Genomic DNA, 18208 nt, shown 5'->3' on the forward strand with positions numbered 1-18208 from the left:
TGTGGATATAGGAGTAGCAGGTATGCCTGGAGTGTGGTTGTAGGAGTAGCAGGTATGCCTGGAGTGTGGATGTAGTAGTAGCAGGTAGGAGTATCAGGTATGACTGGAGTGTGGATGTTGGTGGGAATAATTAATAGACCACATTGATTCTTCTGGTATAAAAAAACAAACACCTCTAACCTCCCTTTATCTTCCCCTCCTCCTCTTCTTTCCACTTCTCCCTTCCTCTCCACTCCTCCTCTCTCCCCTCATTTCCTCCCATCTTGAGGATCCCAAAAACAAAATAATATGACTCCCCTTCGGAGCTTGTGAATTCAAATAGACTTTATCACAAAAGTATGAAAGCCGAGCAGGCCCATGGACCAACTGAATTTTCCAGTCTCAGTACTCTGCTTTTATACAGTTTTACCCTTACATAACATAGTCATTCCACTTTATGTAAATTATTAATACCCTTTAGCCCTGGCCACCCTTATCTTGTTGCCTTGCTTAGTTTCCATTATTTTATTGGCTCAGACATTAGGTCATAGATTCTATTGGTGGCGTGACTTTGCAATGACACAAAAATAAACAGACATGCACACTCTTACTGCAGGAGTATGTCTGATGGTGCCTAGAACTGATTAACTAATGTTCCTGTCCAAAGGTCTTCACAAGTTCAGGCTGATATTGTCTATGTATGATCTAACCCATGTGCATGTCAGTAGCCTTCACAAGATCAGATATGGCCCAGACCAGTCAAGTCTGTGTTGGTCTACCTTGCCACATCCACATGGATTCTGCTTATGTTCTATTTTTACATGTCTAATGGTTAACTCGATGTTGATCCAGCTTTGTACATTCACATGGGTTCAGCCTTCATTCTGCTTACACATGTCTAATAATTAACCCCATATTGATTCTGTTTCACTACTTCTGGGAAAACAGTATAGATACTGGAAAATCACCAAAGCATTGGAATTCTCCTACAATATCTCTCAGGTATTTGTTAATGACATTGATCTGTCAGCTGGCTGATATTGTTCAGGTATTTGTTAATGACATTGGTCTGTCAGCTGGCTGATATTGTTCAGGTATTTGTTAATGACATTGGTCTGTCAGCTGGCTGATATCGTTCAGGTATTTGTTAATGACATTGGTCTGTCAGCTGGCTGATATCGTTCAGGTATTTGTTAATGACATTGATCTGTCAGCTGGCTGATATTGTTCAGGTATTTGTTAATGACATTGGTCTGTCAGCTGGCTGATATTGTTCAGGTATTTGTTAATGACATTGGTCTGTCAGCTGGCTGATATTGTTCAGGTATTTGTTAATGACATTGGTCTGTCAGCTGGCTGATATGTCTCAGCTGTTTAATGCCATTGGTCTGTCAGCTGGCTGATATGTCTCAGCTGTTTAATGCCATTGGTCTGTCAGCTAGCTGATGATGCCTTTGTTATTGTCTGTGCCACAGTAATTTCCTGCGGGGACCTCCCTGGCCCGCCCAATGGGAAGAAGATTGGTACGCAGATGACCTTTGGGGCGACCGCCATCTTCATGTGCGACGCAGGGTTCATGCTGGTGGGCTCGACTGTGAGAGAATGCCTCTCCTCTGGACTGTGGAGCGGACAGGAGACCCGCTGCTTGGGTAAAATGACCAATTCATTCCCAACATTTCTGTTGTCTGTCTGTGTTTGTGTGAAACAACCAAGACAACATTCTCCAGACGCTGTGTTGCCTGTGAAATGTAGGCTATCTTTTGCCCTAAGAATGTTTCTGTTGGTGTGGAGTTATTTTGGTCTTCACCCTCTAATGAACATATGTTTATTGTGGTAAATAGCTTGACTGTCTAACTTCTCTGTGTGCTGGTGCCAAGTCTGTGGAAGCAGGGAGAAGTGTCTATTTTGGGCTTCTTTATTTTCTCTAAAACACGTCTGTGTACAGAAAATACTGTATTTCTGCGACCTGTGTGTTTAAATGAAATCTCCATCCTGTCTGTCTGTCTGTCTGTCTGTCTGTCTGTCTGTCTGTCTGTCTGTCTGTCTGTCTGTCTCTCTGTCTCTCTGTCTCTCTGTCTCTCTGTCTCTCTGTCTCTGTCTGTCTGTCTGTCTCTCTGTGTCTGTCTGTCTGTCTGTCTGTCTGTCTGTCTGTCTGTCTGTACCCTCTCCAGAACATGACTATTCAGTACAGTACAAGACTTCTCTCAACAACACAAACATTTCAATTTAAGGGCGTTATTGGCATGGGAAACATATGTTAACATTGCCAAAGCAAGTGAAGTAGATAATAAACAAAAGTGAAATAAACAATAAAAATAAACAGTAAACATTACACTCACAGAAGTTCCAAAAGTATAAAGACATTTAAAATGTCATTATGTCTATATACAGTGTTGTAACGATGTGCTAATAGTTCAAGTACAAAAGGGAAAATATTTAAAAAATATATATGGGTTGTATTTACAATGGTGTTTTTCACTGGTTGCACTTATCTTGTGACAACAGGTCACAAATCTTGCTGCTATGATGGCACACTGGTATTTCACCCAGTAGATATGAGTTTATCAAAATGTGGTTTGTTTTTTATTATTATTATTATTTATTTGTGGATCTGTGCAATCTGAGGGATATATGTGCTTCTAATATGGTCATACATTTGACAGGAGGTTAGGAAGTGCATCTCAATGTCACGTTCCTGACCTATTTATGTTAGTTTGGTATGTGTGTTAGTTGGTCAGGACGTGAGGTTGGGTGGGCATTCTATGTTTTCTGTTTCTGTGTTGGTTTTGGGTTGCCTGGTATGGCTCTTAATTAGAGGCAGGTGTTTGGCGTTCCTCTAATTAAGAGTCATATTTAGGTAGGCGTTGTCACAGTGTTCGTTGTGGGTGATTGTCTTCCGTGTCTGTACACCACGCGGGACTGTTTACGGTTTGTTCGGTTTGTGTAGTCTATGTTTTCCTATTCGTGCGTTCTTCTTGTTTTATGTAAGTTCGTCGTTTAGGTCTGTCTACACCGTTTGTTGTTTTTGTTAGTTTAGTCAAGTTCGTGTTTTCGTTAATAAAATTATGTCATTTCACTACGCTGCGCCTTGGTTCCCTCAATACTCCTCCTCTTCAGATGAAGAGGAGGAGGACTGCCGTTACAGAATCACCCACCAAGAATCCAGAACCAAGCAGCGTAATTTGGAGCAACGGGGAAGTATACAGGACTTGTGGAGTTGGGAGCAAATATTTAACGGAGAAGGACCATGGGCTAAAGTGAATCACCGTCCATGGGAACAGCTGGAGGCAGCTCGGAGAGTGGAGGAAAAGAGAGAGAGGAACCGGAGTTATGAGGGAACGCGTCTTGCACGGAAGCCCAAAAAGCCCGTGAGTAACACCCAAAAATTTCTTGGGGGGGGGCTAAGAGGTAGTGGGCCAAGGGCAGGTAGGAGACCTGCGCCCACTTCCCAGGCTTACCGTGGAGAGCGGGAGTACGGGCAGGCGCCGTGTTACGCAGTAGAGCGCACGGTGTCTCCTGTACGAGTGCATAGCCCAGTGCGGGTTATTCCACCTCCCCGCACTGGTAGGGCTAGATTGGGTATTGAGCCAGGTGTCATGAGGCCGGCTCAACGCGTCTGGTCTCCAGTGCGTCTCCTCGGGCCGGCATACATGGCACCTGCCTTACGCATGGTTTCCCCGGTTCGCCTACATAGGCCGGTGCGGGTTATTCCACCTCCCCGCACTGGTCAGGCGACCGGGAGCATTCAACCAGGTAAGGTTGGGCAGGCTCAATGCTCAAGAGTGCCAGTACGCCTCCACGGTCCGGTATTTCCGGCGCCACCTCCCCGCCCCAGCCTAGTACCTACAGTGCCTACACTACGCACTAGGCTACCAGTGCGTCTCCTGAGCCCTGTTCCTCCTCCACGCACTCTCCCTGTAGTGCGTGTATCCAGTTCGGTGCCTCCAGTTCCGGCACCACGCACTAAGCCTCCTGTGCGTCTCCAGAGCCCTGTACACACTGTATCTTCTCCCCCTACTAATCCTGATGTGCTTGTCCTCAGCCCGGTGTCACCAGTGCCGGTACCACGCACCAGGTATAGAGTGGGCTTTGAGAGTACAGTGTGCCCTGTCCCTGCTCCCCGCACTAGTATGAAGGTGCGTGTCCTTAGCCCGGTGCCTCCAGTTCCGGCACCACGCACCAGGTCTACAGTGCGCCTTATCCGGCCAGAGCCATCCGTCTCCCCAGCGCCATCTGAGCCATCCGTCTCCCCAGCGCCATCTGAGCCATCCGTCTCCCCAGCGCCATCTGAGCCATCCGTCTCCCCAGCGCCGTCTGAGCCATCCGTCTCCCCAGCGCCGTCTGAGCCATCCGTCTCCCCAGCGCCGTCTGAGCCTTCCGTCTGCAATGAGCCTGCAAAGCCGCCCGTCTGCCATGAGCCTGCAAAGCCGCCCGTCTGCCATGAGCCTACAGAGCCGCCCGCCAGACAGGAGCCGCTAGAGCCGCCCGCCAGACAGGAGCCGCTAGAGCCGTCCGTCAGACAGGATCTGCCAGAGCCGCCAACCAGACAGGATCTGCCAGAGCCGCCAACCAGACAGGATCTGCCAGAGCCGCCAACCAGACAGGATCTGCCAGAGCCGCCAGCGAGCCATGAGCGGCCAGAGCCGTCAGAGAGCCATGAGCGTCGAGAGCCGTCAGCCTGCCATGAGCGTCGAGAGCCGTCAGCCTGCCATGAGCGTCGAGAGCCGTCAGCCAGCCATGAGCGTCGAGAGCCGTCAGCCAGCCATGAGCGTCGAGAGCCGTCAGCCAGCCATGAGCGTCGAGAGCCGTCAGCCAGCCATGAGCGTCGAGAGCCGTCAGCCAGCCATGAGCGTCGAGAGCCGTCAGCCAGCCATGAGCGTCGAGAGCCGTCAGCCAGCCATGAGCGTCGAGAGCCGTCAGCCAGCCATGAGCGTCGAGAGCCGTCAGCCAGCCATGAGCGTCGAGAGCCGTCAGCCAGCCATGAGCGTCCAGATTCGTCAGTCAGCCAGGAGCTGCCCTTCAGCCAGAAACGGCTATATACCCAGAACTGCCCCTCAGTCCAGAGCTGTCTCTCTGTCCGGAGCTGCCTTTCAGTCCGGAGTTGCCCCTCTATCATGATCTCCCTCTCTATCTTGATCTACCTCTTTATTCTGATCTATCCCTCTGTCTTGTGCTATCCCTCTGTCTTGATTTATCCCTCTGTCCCGGTGCTGTCCCTGTCATGGATGTTACTAAGAGGATTTTGTGGGGGTAAGATATGGGTGGACATTTTTAGGGGTAGATGGAGGCTAGGATTGATTATGGTGGGGTGGGGACCTCGCCCGGAGCCTGAGCCACCACCGTGGTCAGATGCCCACCCAGACCCTCCCCTAGACTTTGTGCTGGTGCGCCCGGTGTTCGCACCTTATGGGGGGGGTTATGTCACGTTCCTGACCTATTTATGTTAGTTTGGTATGTGTGTTAGTTGGTCAGGACGTGAGGTTGGGTGGGCATTCTATGTTTTCTGTTTCTGTGTTGGTTTTGGGTTGCCTGGTATGGCTCTTAATTAGAGGCAGGTGTTTGGCGTTCCTCTAATTAAGAGTCATATTTAGGTAGGCGTTGTCACAGTGTTCGTTGTGGGTGATTGTCTTCCGTGTCTGTGTCTGTACACCACGCGGGACTGTTTACGGTTTGTTCGGTTTGTGTAGTCTATGTTTTCCTATTCGTGCGTTCTTCTTGTTTTATGTAAGTTCGTCGTTTAGGTCTGTCTACACCGTTTGTTGTTTTTGTTAGTTTAGTCAAGTTCGTGTTTTCGTTAATAAAATTATGTCATTTCACTACGCTGCGCCTTGGTTCCCTCAATACTCCTCCTCTTCAGATGAAGAGGAGGAGGACTGCCGTTACACTCAATTCCCACCTAATTTTGTGGGCAATGTGCACATAGCCTGTCTTCTCTTGAGAGCTAGGTCTGCCTACTGAGGCCTTTCTCAATAGCAAGGTTATGCTCACTGAGTCTGTACATAGTCAAAGCTTTCCTTAAGTTTGGGTCAGTCACAGTGGTCAGGTATTCTGCCACTGTGTACTCTCTGTTTAGGGCCAGATAGCATTCTACTGTAGTTTGCTCTGTTATTTGTTAATTACTTGACACATTGGAAATAAGTATATTTTTGTTTTCTCATCATTTGATTGGGTCTAATTGTGTTGCTGTCCTGGGGCTCTGTGTGGTCTGTTTATGTTTGTGACAGAGCTCCAGGACCAGCTTGCTTAGGGGACTCTTCTCCCTGTTCATCTCTCTGTAGGTGATGGCTTTGTTATAGAAGGTTTGGGAATCGCTTCCTTTTAGGTGGTTGTAGAATTGAACTGCTCTTTTTTTGGATTTGGATAATTAGTGGGTATCAGCCTAATTCTGCTCTGCATGCATTATTTGGTGTTTTACGTTGTACACAGGGGATATGTTTGCAGAATTCTGCATGCAGAGTCTCAATCTGGTGTTTGTCCCATTATGTGAATTCTTGATTGGTGAGCGGACCCCAGACCTCACAACCATAAAGGGCAATGAGTTCTATAACTGATTCAAGTATTTTTAGCCAGATCCTAATTGGTATGTCGGATTTTATGTTCCTTTTGATGGCATAGAATGCCCTTCTTGCCTTGTCTCTCAGATTATTCACAGCTTTGTGAAAGTTACCTGTGGCGCTGATGTTTAGGCCGAGGTATGTATAGTTTTTTGTGTGCTCTAGGGTAACAGTGTCAAGGTGGAATTTGTATTTGTGGTCCTGGCAACTGGACCTTTTTTGGAACACCATTATTTTTGCCTTACTGAGATTTACTGTCAGGGCCCAGGTCTGACAGAATATGTGCAGAAGATCTAGGTGCTGCTGTAGGCCCTCCTTGGTTGGTGACAGAAGCACCAGATCATCAGCAAACAGTAGACATTTGACTTCAGATTCTAGTAGGGTGAGGCCGGGTGCTGCAGATTGTTCTAGTGCCCTCGCCATTTTGCTTATATATATGTTGAAGAGGGTGAGGCTTAAGCTGCAGCCCTGTCTCACCCCACGGCCCTGTGGAAAGAAATGTTTGTTTTTTGCCTCTCTCTGAGAGTAGTTTCTTCCTCTCTCTAGCTGCTATGTGTCTGTTTCAGTGAAAACACCATCTCTCTCTCCCCCCTTCTATGTCTCCCCCTCTCCCTTTTCCTCTCTCTTAACTTTTTCCCTTTGTGTTTCTCTCCAGCGGGCCACTGTGGTATTCCAGAGACCATAGTGAATGGTCAGGTGATTGGGGAGAACTTTGGCTACAGGGAGACGGTGGTGTACCAGTGCATCCCAGGCTTCCGCCTCATCGGCTCCTCGGTGCGGATCTGCCTGCAGGACCACAACTGGTCTGGACAGCTGCCTTCCTGCGTGTGTGAGTGTCCTTCTCTCGCTCTCTGTTTTTCTCTCTTTGTTTTTCTCTTTATCTCTCTGTCTCTTTATATCTATTTGTTTCCCTGTATGTATTTCACACTTTATATCTCTCTTCATCTCTCAAGTTCTCTCACTTTTGTCGCACACCAACCACCTCCAAGTGCTTTGAGGAACTGCCTCAGAATATCTCCAGTCTCAGTACCCATCCCACCTTTCAATACTTTTTTATCAGTTTTCCAATTAAGTCTTATAAGTAGTTGATTACTGAAGTCTGGATCACTTTTGTGTGGTTAATGAGTTGACGAAGAATACTGTTTTAGAGTGTTAAGGGAAATAGAGAGTTGAAGTTGAGTGTGGACCTGCGTCACTACACTGACGATTCGAGTGCCCCTTCAGAGAGCTCCCTCAGGTCACAAAGATCCCTGGAATTTAAAGCATTCTCATCGTTCTTGTCACGATCGTCTTCGTGAGAGAGAGAGGACCAAGGCGCAGCGCGTGAAAAATACATCTTCTTTAATGAAGGAAAAAACAACCACTTACAAAATGAACAAAACAAACGATCGTGAAGCTAAACAGAACTAAGTGCACACATGCAACATAGAACATAGACAACTACCCACAAAAGCCTACTGCCTATGGCTGCCTTAAATATGGCTCCCAATCAGAGACAATGAATGACAGCTGTCTCTGATTGAGAACCAATCTAGGCAGCCATAGACATAACTAGACAACTCTACTCTACTCTGCCCCATACACATACAACACCCCATAGACACTACAAAACACATATGTCATGTCACACCCTGGCCTAACTAAAAAACATAAAGAAAACAAAGAATACTAAGGCCAGGGCGTGACAGTTCTCTGTCCGTTTTCATCTCAATATCAAATCATTTCTGGGTAACAATTAAGTACCTTACTGTGATTGTTTTAAATTAAAATGGTCAAAAATAAACAAAAATAGCTTCATAGCAGAGAACAATTTCTCAAACAAGAATTGTACTAGGACTGTCTGGGAGTGATCTGAGCGGGGAGGGGAAACTGAAAACTGTCTGTTATTGTCAGAGAGATTTTAAACTCTCTTTCTTATTGGTCTATTAACTAATTTACCACCTGGTGATTTTTTAAAATGTTTATTTAACATATTGTAGATTACAATTATTATATATTGTAGATTATTCCATGCGTCTGGTGCACAAGAAGAGACGGCAGTCTTGCCTAATACTTTGAATGTCCTGGGTACTTTTAGTAGCAGCCACCTAGCAAACCGGGTATGGTACCTGCTGGGGGTGAAGGAGACCAGAATACAGCGGTAAAGTGGGAGTTTACCCAAAAGGGCTTTGTAGATGAACACATACAAATGTATCTTTCTGCGCATATAAAGTGAGGTCCAACCTACCATTTGGTACAATGTGCAATGGTGGGTGAGTGACTTGGCATTTGTAATAAAGCTCAAGGATGCATGATAAACAAAGTCCGGTCTCTGTAAGACGGAGGCTGCATGCATATACAACAAGTCACCATAATCAACTACAGAGAGAAAAGTGGCCTGAACAAGCTTCTTTCTTGCCATAAGCGGGAAGCAAGCCTTATTACGTAAATAAAACCCAATTTTAAGATCATTTAGAGTTCCATGGTCAACCTGATTATGCCTCTCACCTATGACTCTCATCAACAAAGACAGTTATTTATTTTGTTGTGTTTTATAGCTAATCATGACCGAATTATGTAGATTTCATAGAAGATATTTGTCATATAGGGTTGGTGGATGAACCACATGTCATAGTTACAGTATATACCAATAGATTAAACCATATAGTTTAAAAAAAGTAGTTTTAACATTTACCTCTTTTTCTCCCCAATTTCGTGATATCCAATTGGTAGTTACAGTCTTGTCCCACCATTGCTGCAACTCCTCTACGGACTCGGGAGAGGCGAAGGTCGAGAGCACACGACCCTGCCACACTGCTCGCTTAATCCAGAAGCCAGCCGCACCAATGTGTCGGAGGAAACACCGTCCAACTGGCGACCGAGGTCAGGTTGCAGGCGCCCGACCCACCACAAAGAGTTGCTAGAGCGCGATGGGACAAGGAAATCCCGGCCAGCCAAACCCTCCCCTAACCAAGACGGCGCTGGGCCAATTGTGCTCCGCCTCATGGGTCTCCCGGTCACGGCCGGCTGTGACACAGCCTGGGAGCTTTAAAAACAATATGTTTCTATATTCTGTTATCAAGCCATATTGCCAAAAACAATATGTTTCCTATAGGCTGTAAGCAAACCATGTATGGTCCGATAACATTGTCTCTCTCTCTCTCTCTCTCCGGAAGTAACCATGGTGATGATGAACCGTGTTTTTATGAAGACAATATGCTGCGTAAAGCTAGCAGCACTTTAAACAGAAATAGCTACTGGAGACATAAGAGTGTCAGGGCCATTTTCCTACTGAAATGGTAGTGGCCTTACCACCTCAACTGGCTATCACAAAGACTAGGCCTCTGGCTCACTGATGAACCATGCATCTAGGCCAACACTTCTTTATGGAAAATATGATAATATTCATTCCCTTGTGTGTGTGTGTGTGTGTGTGTGTGTGTGTGTGTGTGTGTGTGTGTGTGTGTGTGTGTGTGTGATATCTGTAGATGTGAGGTTGAGCTCAGTTATTTTAACGTGCAATGATGAGGTTTTAAATTCCGGTTATAGACGGTGCTCAATAGAAGGGGAAATTGCTTCTGTGCAAAGAGAAACAAATTACATTTCTAATTATGCAAATGTACTGCGGTTGTTTTCCGCGAGAGAGAGGTGAGAAGGAGACAGAAGTGAGGAATCACTTTTTACAGACACTGAGACCTCCTCAGGTTATCCCTCATAGGCTTTGTGGTCCATGGGCTAGCCCATCTTTAGCTCAGTGGGCTGGTCTGAATTGTTTCGTTTTTTTGCAAAGAATTATCATTATTTGGCTAATAATGAAGGCCTCAAGTAAAATAAATGTTTAGTGTGTTAGAAATGCCGGGCCGACATCTGGTCCCTGTCAGTCCGTGAGAGAATCTTCTAGACCTCAGTGCAGACAGAGACAGATGTGGATCTCACCTTATTTCCTGCTGCTTCAAGTTATGTTTTAACTTCTATGACATACACGACAGAGACTTTATATCCTACTTATCGTGCGATGCCTACAACGTTAAAACAGTGAAGAATATTAACGCATAAACATTTATTTTCACTGACAAATCACATCAATAAAAGTAAATGCAACATTGTTAATCCGGGTTCATAAAAAAACATGTATTGTCTGCAGTAGGGTAGAGAAGGCATGTCTGGGGTGGAATGAAGCTTAGTAGTTAACTGTACAAGGCTGGGCTGTGAGTTCAGACTGAGGTGACTGTACTCTGCCAGGCTGGCTGACAGAGGAAAGACCGGAAAGGATTACTGTTATCTAGTCCCCAAAATAGTGGAGAGAAGGTGGAAGTAATCTGCCGTGTCTACTAACTGCCTGTGTGCTCCTACACACGTCAAAACATGCCATGAGTAAGCACAGTGGGGCTGGGGGTTTTCACGATGTCACACACAGATTGACACACAGACGCCACACACACACCCCTGCTGTTACACACACACTTTCAATATCAGCAGCTTACTAGGGCACACACACTTGGAGTTAGGGCCTTCACACTCCAACACTCACACACTCACTTCCAGACCAACACGCGTTCACTCACCCATAGACTCAGCCCCGTAACACACTGACTTCCAGACCAACACGCGTTCACTCACCCATAGACTCAGCCCCGTAACACACTGACTTCCAGACCAACACGCGTTCACTCACCCATAGACTCAGCCCCGTAACACACTGACTTCCAGACCAACACGCGTTCACTCACCCATAGACTCAGCCCCGTAACACACTGACTTCCAGACCAACACGCGTTCACTCACCCATAGACTCAGCCCCGTAACACACTGACTTCCAGACCAACACGCGTTCACTCACCCATAGACTCAGCCCCGTAACACACTGACTTCCAGACCAACACGCGATCACTCACCCATAGACTCAGCCCCGTAACACACTGACTTCCAGACCAACACGCGTTCACTCACCCATAGACTCAGCCCCGTAACACACTGACTTCCAGACCAACACGCGTTCACTCACCCATAGACTCAGCCCCGTAACACACTGACTTCCAGACCAGCACGCGATCACTCACCCATAGACTCAACCCCGTAACACACTGACTTCCAGACCAACACGCGTTCACTCACCCATAGACTCAGCCCCGTAACACACTGACTTCCAGACCAACACGCGTTCACTCACCCATAGACTCAGCCCCGTAACACACTGACTTCCAGACCAACACGCGTTCACTCACCCATAGACTCAGCCCCGTAACACACTGACTTCCAGACCAACACGCGTTCACTCACCCATAGACTCAGCCCCGTAACACACTGACTTCCAGACCAACACGCGTTCACTCACCCATAGACTCAGCCCCGTAACACACTGACTTCCAGACCAACACGCGTTCACTCACCCATAGACTCAGCCCCCTAACACACTGACTTCCAGACCAACACGCGTTCACTCACCCATAGACTCAGCCCCCTAACACACTGACTTCCAGACCAACACGCGTTCACTCACCCATAGACTCAGCCCCGTAACACACTGACTTCCAGACCAACACGCGTTCACTCACCCATAGACTCAGCCCCGTAACACACTGACTTCCAGACCAACACGCGTTCACTCACCCATAGACTCAGCCCCGTAACACACTGACTTCCAGACCAACACGCGTTCACTCACCCATAGACTCAGCCCCGTAACACACTGACTTCCAGACCAACACGCGTTCACTCACCCATAGACTCAGCCCCCTAACACACTGACTTCCAGACCAACACGCGTTCACTCACCCATAGACTCAGCCCCCTAACACACTGACTTCCAGACCAACACGCGTTCACTCACCCATAGACTCAGCCCCGTAACACACTGACTTCCAGACCAACACGCGTTCACTCACCCATAGACTCAGCCCCGTAACACACTGACTTCCAGACCAACACGCGTTCACTCACCCATAGACTCAGCCCCCTAACAAGCTCCCAGTCTTACTCTCTGGGCTTTAGACTCCCCCCCCCCCCCCCCCCCCTCTCTCTCTCTCAATTCAATTTCAATTTAAGGGCGTTATTGGCATGGGAAACATATGTTAACAATGCCAAAGCAAGTGAAGTAGATAATAAACAAAAGTGAAATAAACAATAAAAATGAAAAGTAAACATTACACTCACAGATGTTAAAAAATAATAAAGACATTTCAAATGTCATATTATGTCTATATACAGTGTTGTAACAATGTGCAAATAGTTAAAGTACAAAAGGGAAAATAAATCAACTTAAATATGGCTTGTATTTACAATGTTGTTTGTTCTTCACAGGTTGCCCTTTTCTTGTGGCAACAGGTCACATCTTGCTGCTGTGATAGCACACTGGTATTTCACCCAGTAGATTTGGGAGTTTATCAAAATTGGGTTTGTTTTTGAGTTCTTTGTGGATCTGTGTAATCTGAGGGAAATATGTGCCTCCAAAATGGTCATACATTTGGCAGGTGGTTAGAAAGTGCAGCTCAGGCCTCCCGACTGGTGCAGTGGTCTAAGGCACTGCATCGCAGTGCTAGCTGTACCACTAGAGATCCTGGTTCGAGTCCAGACTCTGTTGCAGCCGGCCGGGACCAGGATATCCATGGGGTGGCGCACAATTGGCCCAGCGTCGTCCGGGTTAGGGGAGGGTTTGGCCTGCAGGGATGTTTTTGTCCCATCGCGCACTAGCGACTCCTGTGGCGAGCCGGGCGCAATGCACACTGACACGGTCTCCAGGTGTACAGTGTTTCCTCTGACACATTGGTGCGGCTGGCTTCCGTATTAAGAGGCTGTTCCGTCAAGAAGCAGTGCGGCATGGCTGGGTTGTGTTTCGGAGGACGCACAGCTCTCGACTTTCGCCTCTCCCGAGTCCGTACGGGAGTTGCAGCGATGGGACGAGACTGTAACTACCAATTGGATACCCCGAAATTGGGGAGAAAAAGGAAGTGCAGCTCAGTTTCCAACCACTTTTTGTGGGCAGTGTGCACCTAGCCTGTCTTCTCTTGAGAGCCAGGTCTGACAACGGCGGCCTTTCTCAATAGCAAGGCTATGCTTACTGAGTCTGTACATAGTCTAAGCTTTCCTTAAGTTTGGGTCAGTCACAGTGGACAGGTATTCTGCCACTGTGTACTCTCTGTTTAGGGCCAAATAACATTCCAGTTTGCTCAGTTTTTTTGTAATTTTTTTCCAATGTGTCAAGTAATTATTTTTAGTTTTCTCATGATTTTGTTGGATCTAATTGTGTTGCTGTCCTGGGGCTCTGAGGGGACTGTTTGTGTTTGTGAACAGAGCCCCAGGACCAGCTTGCTTGGGGGACTCTTCTCCCTGTTCATCTCTCTGTAGGTGATGGCTTTGTTATAGAAGGTTTGGGAATCGCTTCCTTTTAGGTGGTTGTAGAATTGAACTGCTCTTTTCTGGATTTTGATAATTAGCGGGTACCGGCCTAATTCTGCTCTGCATGCATTATTTGATCCTAATTGGTATGTTGAATTTTATATTCCTTTTGATGGCATAGAATGCCTTTCTTGCCTTGTCTCTCAGCTCATTCACAGCTGATGCTCAGGCCGAGGTATGTATAGTTTTTTGAGTGTTCTAGGGCAACGGTGTCAAGATGGAATTTGTATTTGTGGTCCTGGCGGCTGGATTTTTTTTGGAACACCATTATTTTTGTATTACTGAGATTTACTGTGATGGCCCAGGTCTGACAGAATCTGTGCAGAAGATCTACTGTAGGTGCTGCTGTTGGCCATCCTCGGTTGGTGACAGAAGCACCAGATCATCAGCAAACAATAGACATTTGATTTCAGATTCTAGTAGGGTGAGGCCGGGTGCTGCAGACTGTTTTAGTGCCCTCGCCAATTCTTTGATATACAGTTGAAGTCGGAAGTTTACATACAACTTAGCCAAATACATTTAAACTCAGTTTTCACAATTCCTGACATTTAATCCTAGTAAAAATTCCCTGTCTTAGGTCAGTTAGGATCACTATTTTATTTTAAGAATGTGAAATGTCAGAATAGTAGAAGAGAGTGATTAATTTCAGCTTTTATTTCTTTCATCACATTCCCAGTGGCTCAGAAGTTTACATACACTCAATTAGTATTTGGTAGCATTGCCTTTAAATTGTTTAACTTAGGTCAAATGTCTCAGGTAGCCTTCCACAAGCTTCCCACAATAAGTTGGGTGACTTTTTGCCCATTCCTCCTGACAGAGCTGGTGTAACTGAGTCAGGTTTGTAGGCCTCCTTGCTCACACAAGCTTTTTCAGTTCTGCCCACAAAGTTTCTACAGGGTTGAGGTCAGGGCTTTGTATAGCCACTCCAATACCTTGACTTTGTTGTCCTTAAGCCATTTTGCCACAACTTTGGAAGTATGCTTGGGGTCATTGTCCATTTGGAAGACCCATTTGCGACCAAGCTTTAACTTCCTGACTGATGTCTTGAGATGTTGCTTCAATATATCTACATCATTTTCCTTCCTCATGTTGCCATCTATTTTGTGAAGTGCACCAGTCCCTCCTGCAGCAAAGCACCCCCACAACATGATGCTGCCACCCCCTTGCTTCACGGTTGGGATGGTGTTCTTCTGCTTGCAAGCCTCCCCCTTTTTCCTCCAAACATAACGATGGTCATTATGGCCAAACAGTTCTATTTTTGTTTCATCAGACCAGAGGACATTTCTCCAAAAAGTACAATCTTTGTCCCCATGTGCAGTTGTAAACCGTAGTCTGGCTTTTTTATGGCGGTTTTGGAGCAGTGGCTTCTTCCTTGCTGAGCGGCCTTTCAGGTTATGTCGATATAGGACTCGTTTTACTGTGGATATAGATACTTTTGTAACTGTTTCCTCCAGCATCTTCACAAGGTCCTTTGCTGTTCTGGGATTGATTTGTACCTTTCGCACTAAAGTACGTTCATCTCTAGGAGACAGAACGCGTCTCCTTCCTGAGCGGTATGACGGCTGCGTGGTCCCATGGTGTTTATACTTGCGTACTATTGTTTGTACAGATGAACGTGGCACCTTCAGGCATTTGGAAATTGCTCCCAAGGATGAACCAGACTTGTGGAGGTCTACAATTCTTTTTCTGAGGTCTTGGCTGATTTCTTTTGATTTTCCCATGATGTCAAGCAAAGAGGCACTGAGTTTGAAGGTAGGCCTTGAAATACATCCACAGGTACACCTCCAATTGACTCAAATGATGTCAATTAGCCTATCAGAAGCTTCTAAAGCCATGACATCATTTTCTGGAATTTTCCAAGCTGTTTAAAGGCACAGTCAACTTAGTGTATGTAAACTTCTGACCCACTGCAATTGGGATACAGTGAAATAATCTGTCTGTAAACAATTGTAGGAAAAATCACTTGTATCATGCACAAAGTAGATGTCCTAACCGACTTGCCAAAACTATAGTTTGTTAACAATACATTTGTGGAGTGGTTGAAAAATGAGTTTTAATGACTCCAACCTAAGTGTATGTAAACTTCCGACTTCAACTGTATATGTTGAAGAGGGTGGGGCTTAAGCTGCATCCCTGTCTCACCCCATGGCCCTGTGGAAAGAAATTTGTATTTTTTGCCAATTTTATCCGCACACTTGTTGTTTGTGTACATGGATTTTATAATGTCTCTCTCTATCCCTATCCCTCTGCCTCTCTCTCTCTTTCTCTCTTTCTCTCTGTCCCTCTGTGTATCTCTGTCCCATCCTCTTGTCTCTCTCTCTGGCTCAATCTCTGGTCTATTATCTAATTTCATAAGTCCCAGGCTCCAACTCACTGATAAAGTCCCACAGTCAGGTCCCTCTTACAGTATCCCACTTAGACTAATGGCCCATAGCCCCATTCATAGGCCCATAACAACTAGTTTCTCCCCTTCCAGGATCCATGCCTCCAAGACAGGATGAGAAAGGCCTCCCGATGCCTCCCAGAGCTATAGAGAGGATCACTATGAGCACTATGCCATCACTTCTGCATCGCTCGGCAAATGCCTGCAATTGAGCACAACTAATGTGGTTTGGGCCATTGGCATGAAAATGGCCGCCCTCCATTGGATTAGCCATTCAGATGAGCTGCCAGACGGCCATTGAGTTTAGACCAGAGGGATCTGATGGGGAATGACACTATTTAGGGCAATAGTCCAGGATGGGGCAATAAAACAGCTCTTTGCCGTTTGTTCTCCTGAATATCAGTTTCAGAGGTGACTGTGACCATAAAAATAGAATGAGACACTCAAAATGTCCACCAGTCTACCCATGATGGCGTCATTGACTTGAATGGGGAGGCCTGTTCTATTCATTCTAGTTCTGTGATTGAGACATCCTGGCTGAACACGTGATAGTCTAGCCCCTAGCCTATTGATAACCGAGCGACACAGCTCTATTGCAGATCTTATTGGAAGCCTACTGTTTTGTCCAGTCTATTGCACAGTAAGTGAATGTGAGCTGAGGCTGCGTTCAAGCTCCACTGGTTTCTTTTTGGTTTCAATTCCCTGTTCAAGGTCTGACTATGCTATTTCTATGGTCTCAAACTCAATAGGTGTATTTTTGCAGTGAACAAATGAGCACCCAGTGGACTATTACCTGGTGGATTATAAATCAAAAGTGACCTTACCTGTTATCCATTACATATGAATCAATATGTAATGTCAATGTTACCCTTTTATACAGTACATTAGATACAGTAAGAATCACTATGTAATGTCAATGTTACCCTTTTATACAGTACATTAGATACAGTAGGAATCAATATGGAATTTCAATTTCAATGTAAATTCTCTCTCTCTCTCTCTTTCTCTGTCTCTCTCTCTCTCTTTCTGTTTTTCTCTGTCTTACTCTCCCTCTACCCCCTCTCCTTCTCTCTCTCCCTCTTTCAATTCAATTCATTTCAATGTAAGGGCTTCATTGGCATGGGAACCATATGTTTACATTGCCAAGCAAATGAAATAGATAATAAACAAAAGTGAAATAAACAATAAAACATTTTACATTAAACAATACACTCACAAAAGTTCCAAAAGAATAAAGACATTTCAAATGCATATTATGTGCAAATAGTTAAAGTACAAAGGGGAAAATAAATACAGTTGAAGTTGGAAGTTTACATACACCTTAGCCAAATACATTTAAACTCAGTTTTCCACAATTCCTGATTTAATCCAAGTAAAAATTCCCTGTTTTAGGTCAGTCAGGATAACCACTTTATTTTAAGAATGTGAAATGTCAGAATAATAGAAGAGAGAATTATTTCTTTCAGCTTTTATTTCTTTCATCACATTCCCAGTGGCTCAGAAGTTCACATACACTCAATTAGTATTTGGTAGCATTGCCTTTAAATTTTTTAACTTGGGTCAAACGTTTCGGATAGCCTTCCACAAGCTTGTCACAATAAATTGGGTGAATTTTGGCCCATTCCTCCTGACAGAGCTGGTGTAACGGAGTCATTTTTGTAGGTCTCCTTGCTCGCACATGCTTTTTCAGTTCTGCACACACATTTTCTATAGGATTGAGGTCAGGGCTTTGTGATGGCCACTCCAGTACCTTTGCTTCGTTGTCCTTATGCCATTTTGCCACAACTTTGGAAGTGTGCTTGGGGTCATTGTCCATTTGGAAGACCCATTTGCGACCAAGCTTTAACTCCTAACTGATGTCTTGAGATGTTGCTTCAATATATCCACATAATTTTCCATCCTTGTGATGCCATCTATT

General features: G+C 45.7%; 1 protein-coding gene across 1 annotated transcript in view; it reads left to right on the forward strand.

Moving 5' to 3' along the window:
- Window positions 1-18208, forward strand: part of LOC120027058 (CUB and sushi domain-containing protein 3-like) — a 704521-nt gene that overhangs the window by 608261 nt on the left and 78052 nt on the right. Inside the window, exons 52-53 of the mRNA XM_038971903.1 lie at window positions 1455-1628; window positions 7189-7362. Coding sequence (XP_038827831.1) covers window positions 1455-1628; window positions 7189-7362 — 348 coding nt within the window. The remainder of the gene's footprint in view (window positions 1-1454; window positions 1629-7188; window positions 7363-18208) is intronic.

Source organism: Salvelinus namaycush, chromosome 32, assembly GCF_016432855.1.
Source record: "Salvelinus namaycush isolate Seneca chromosome 32, SaNama_1.0, whole genome shotgun sequence".
Classification (NCBI taxonomy): Eukaryota; Metazoa; Chordata; class Actinopteri; order Salmoniformes; family Salmonidae; genus Salvelinus; species Salvelinus namaycush.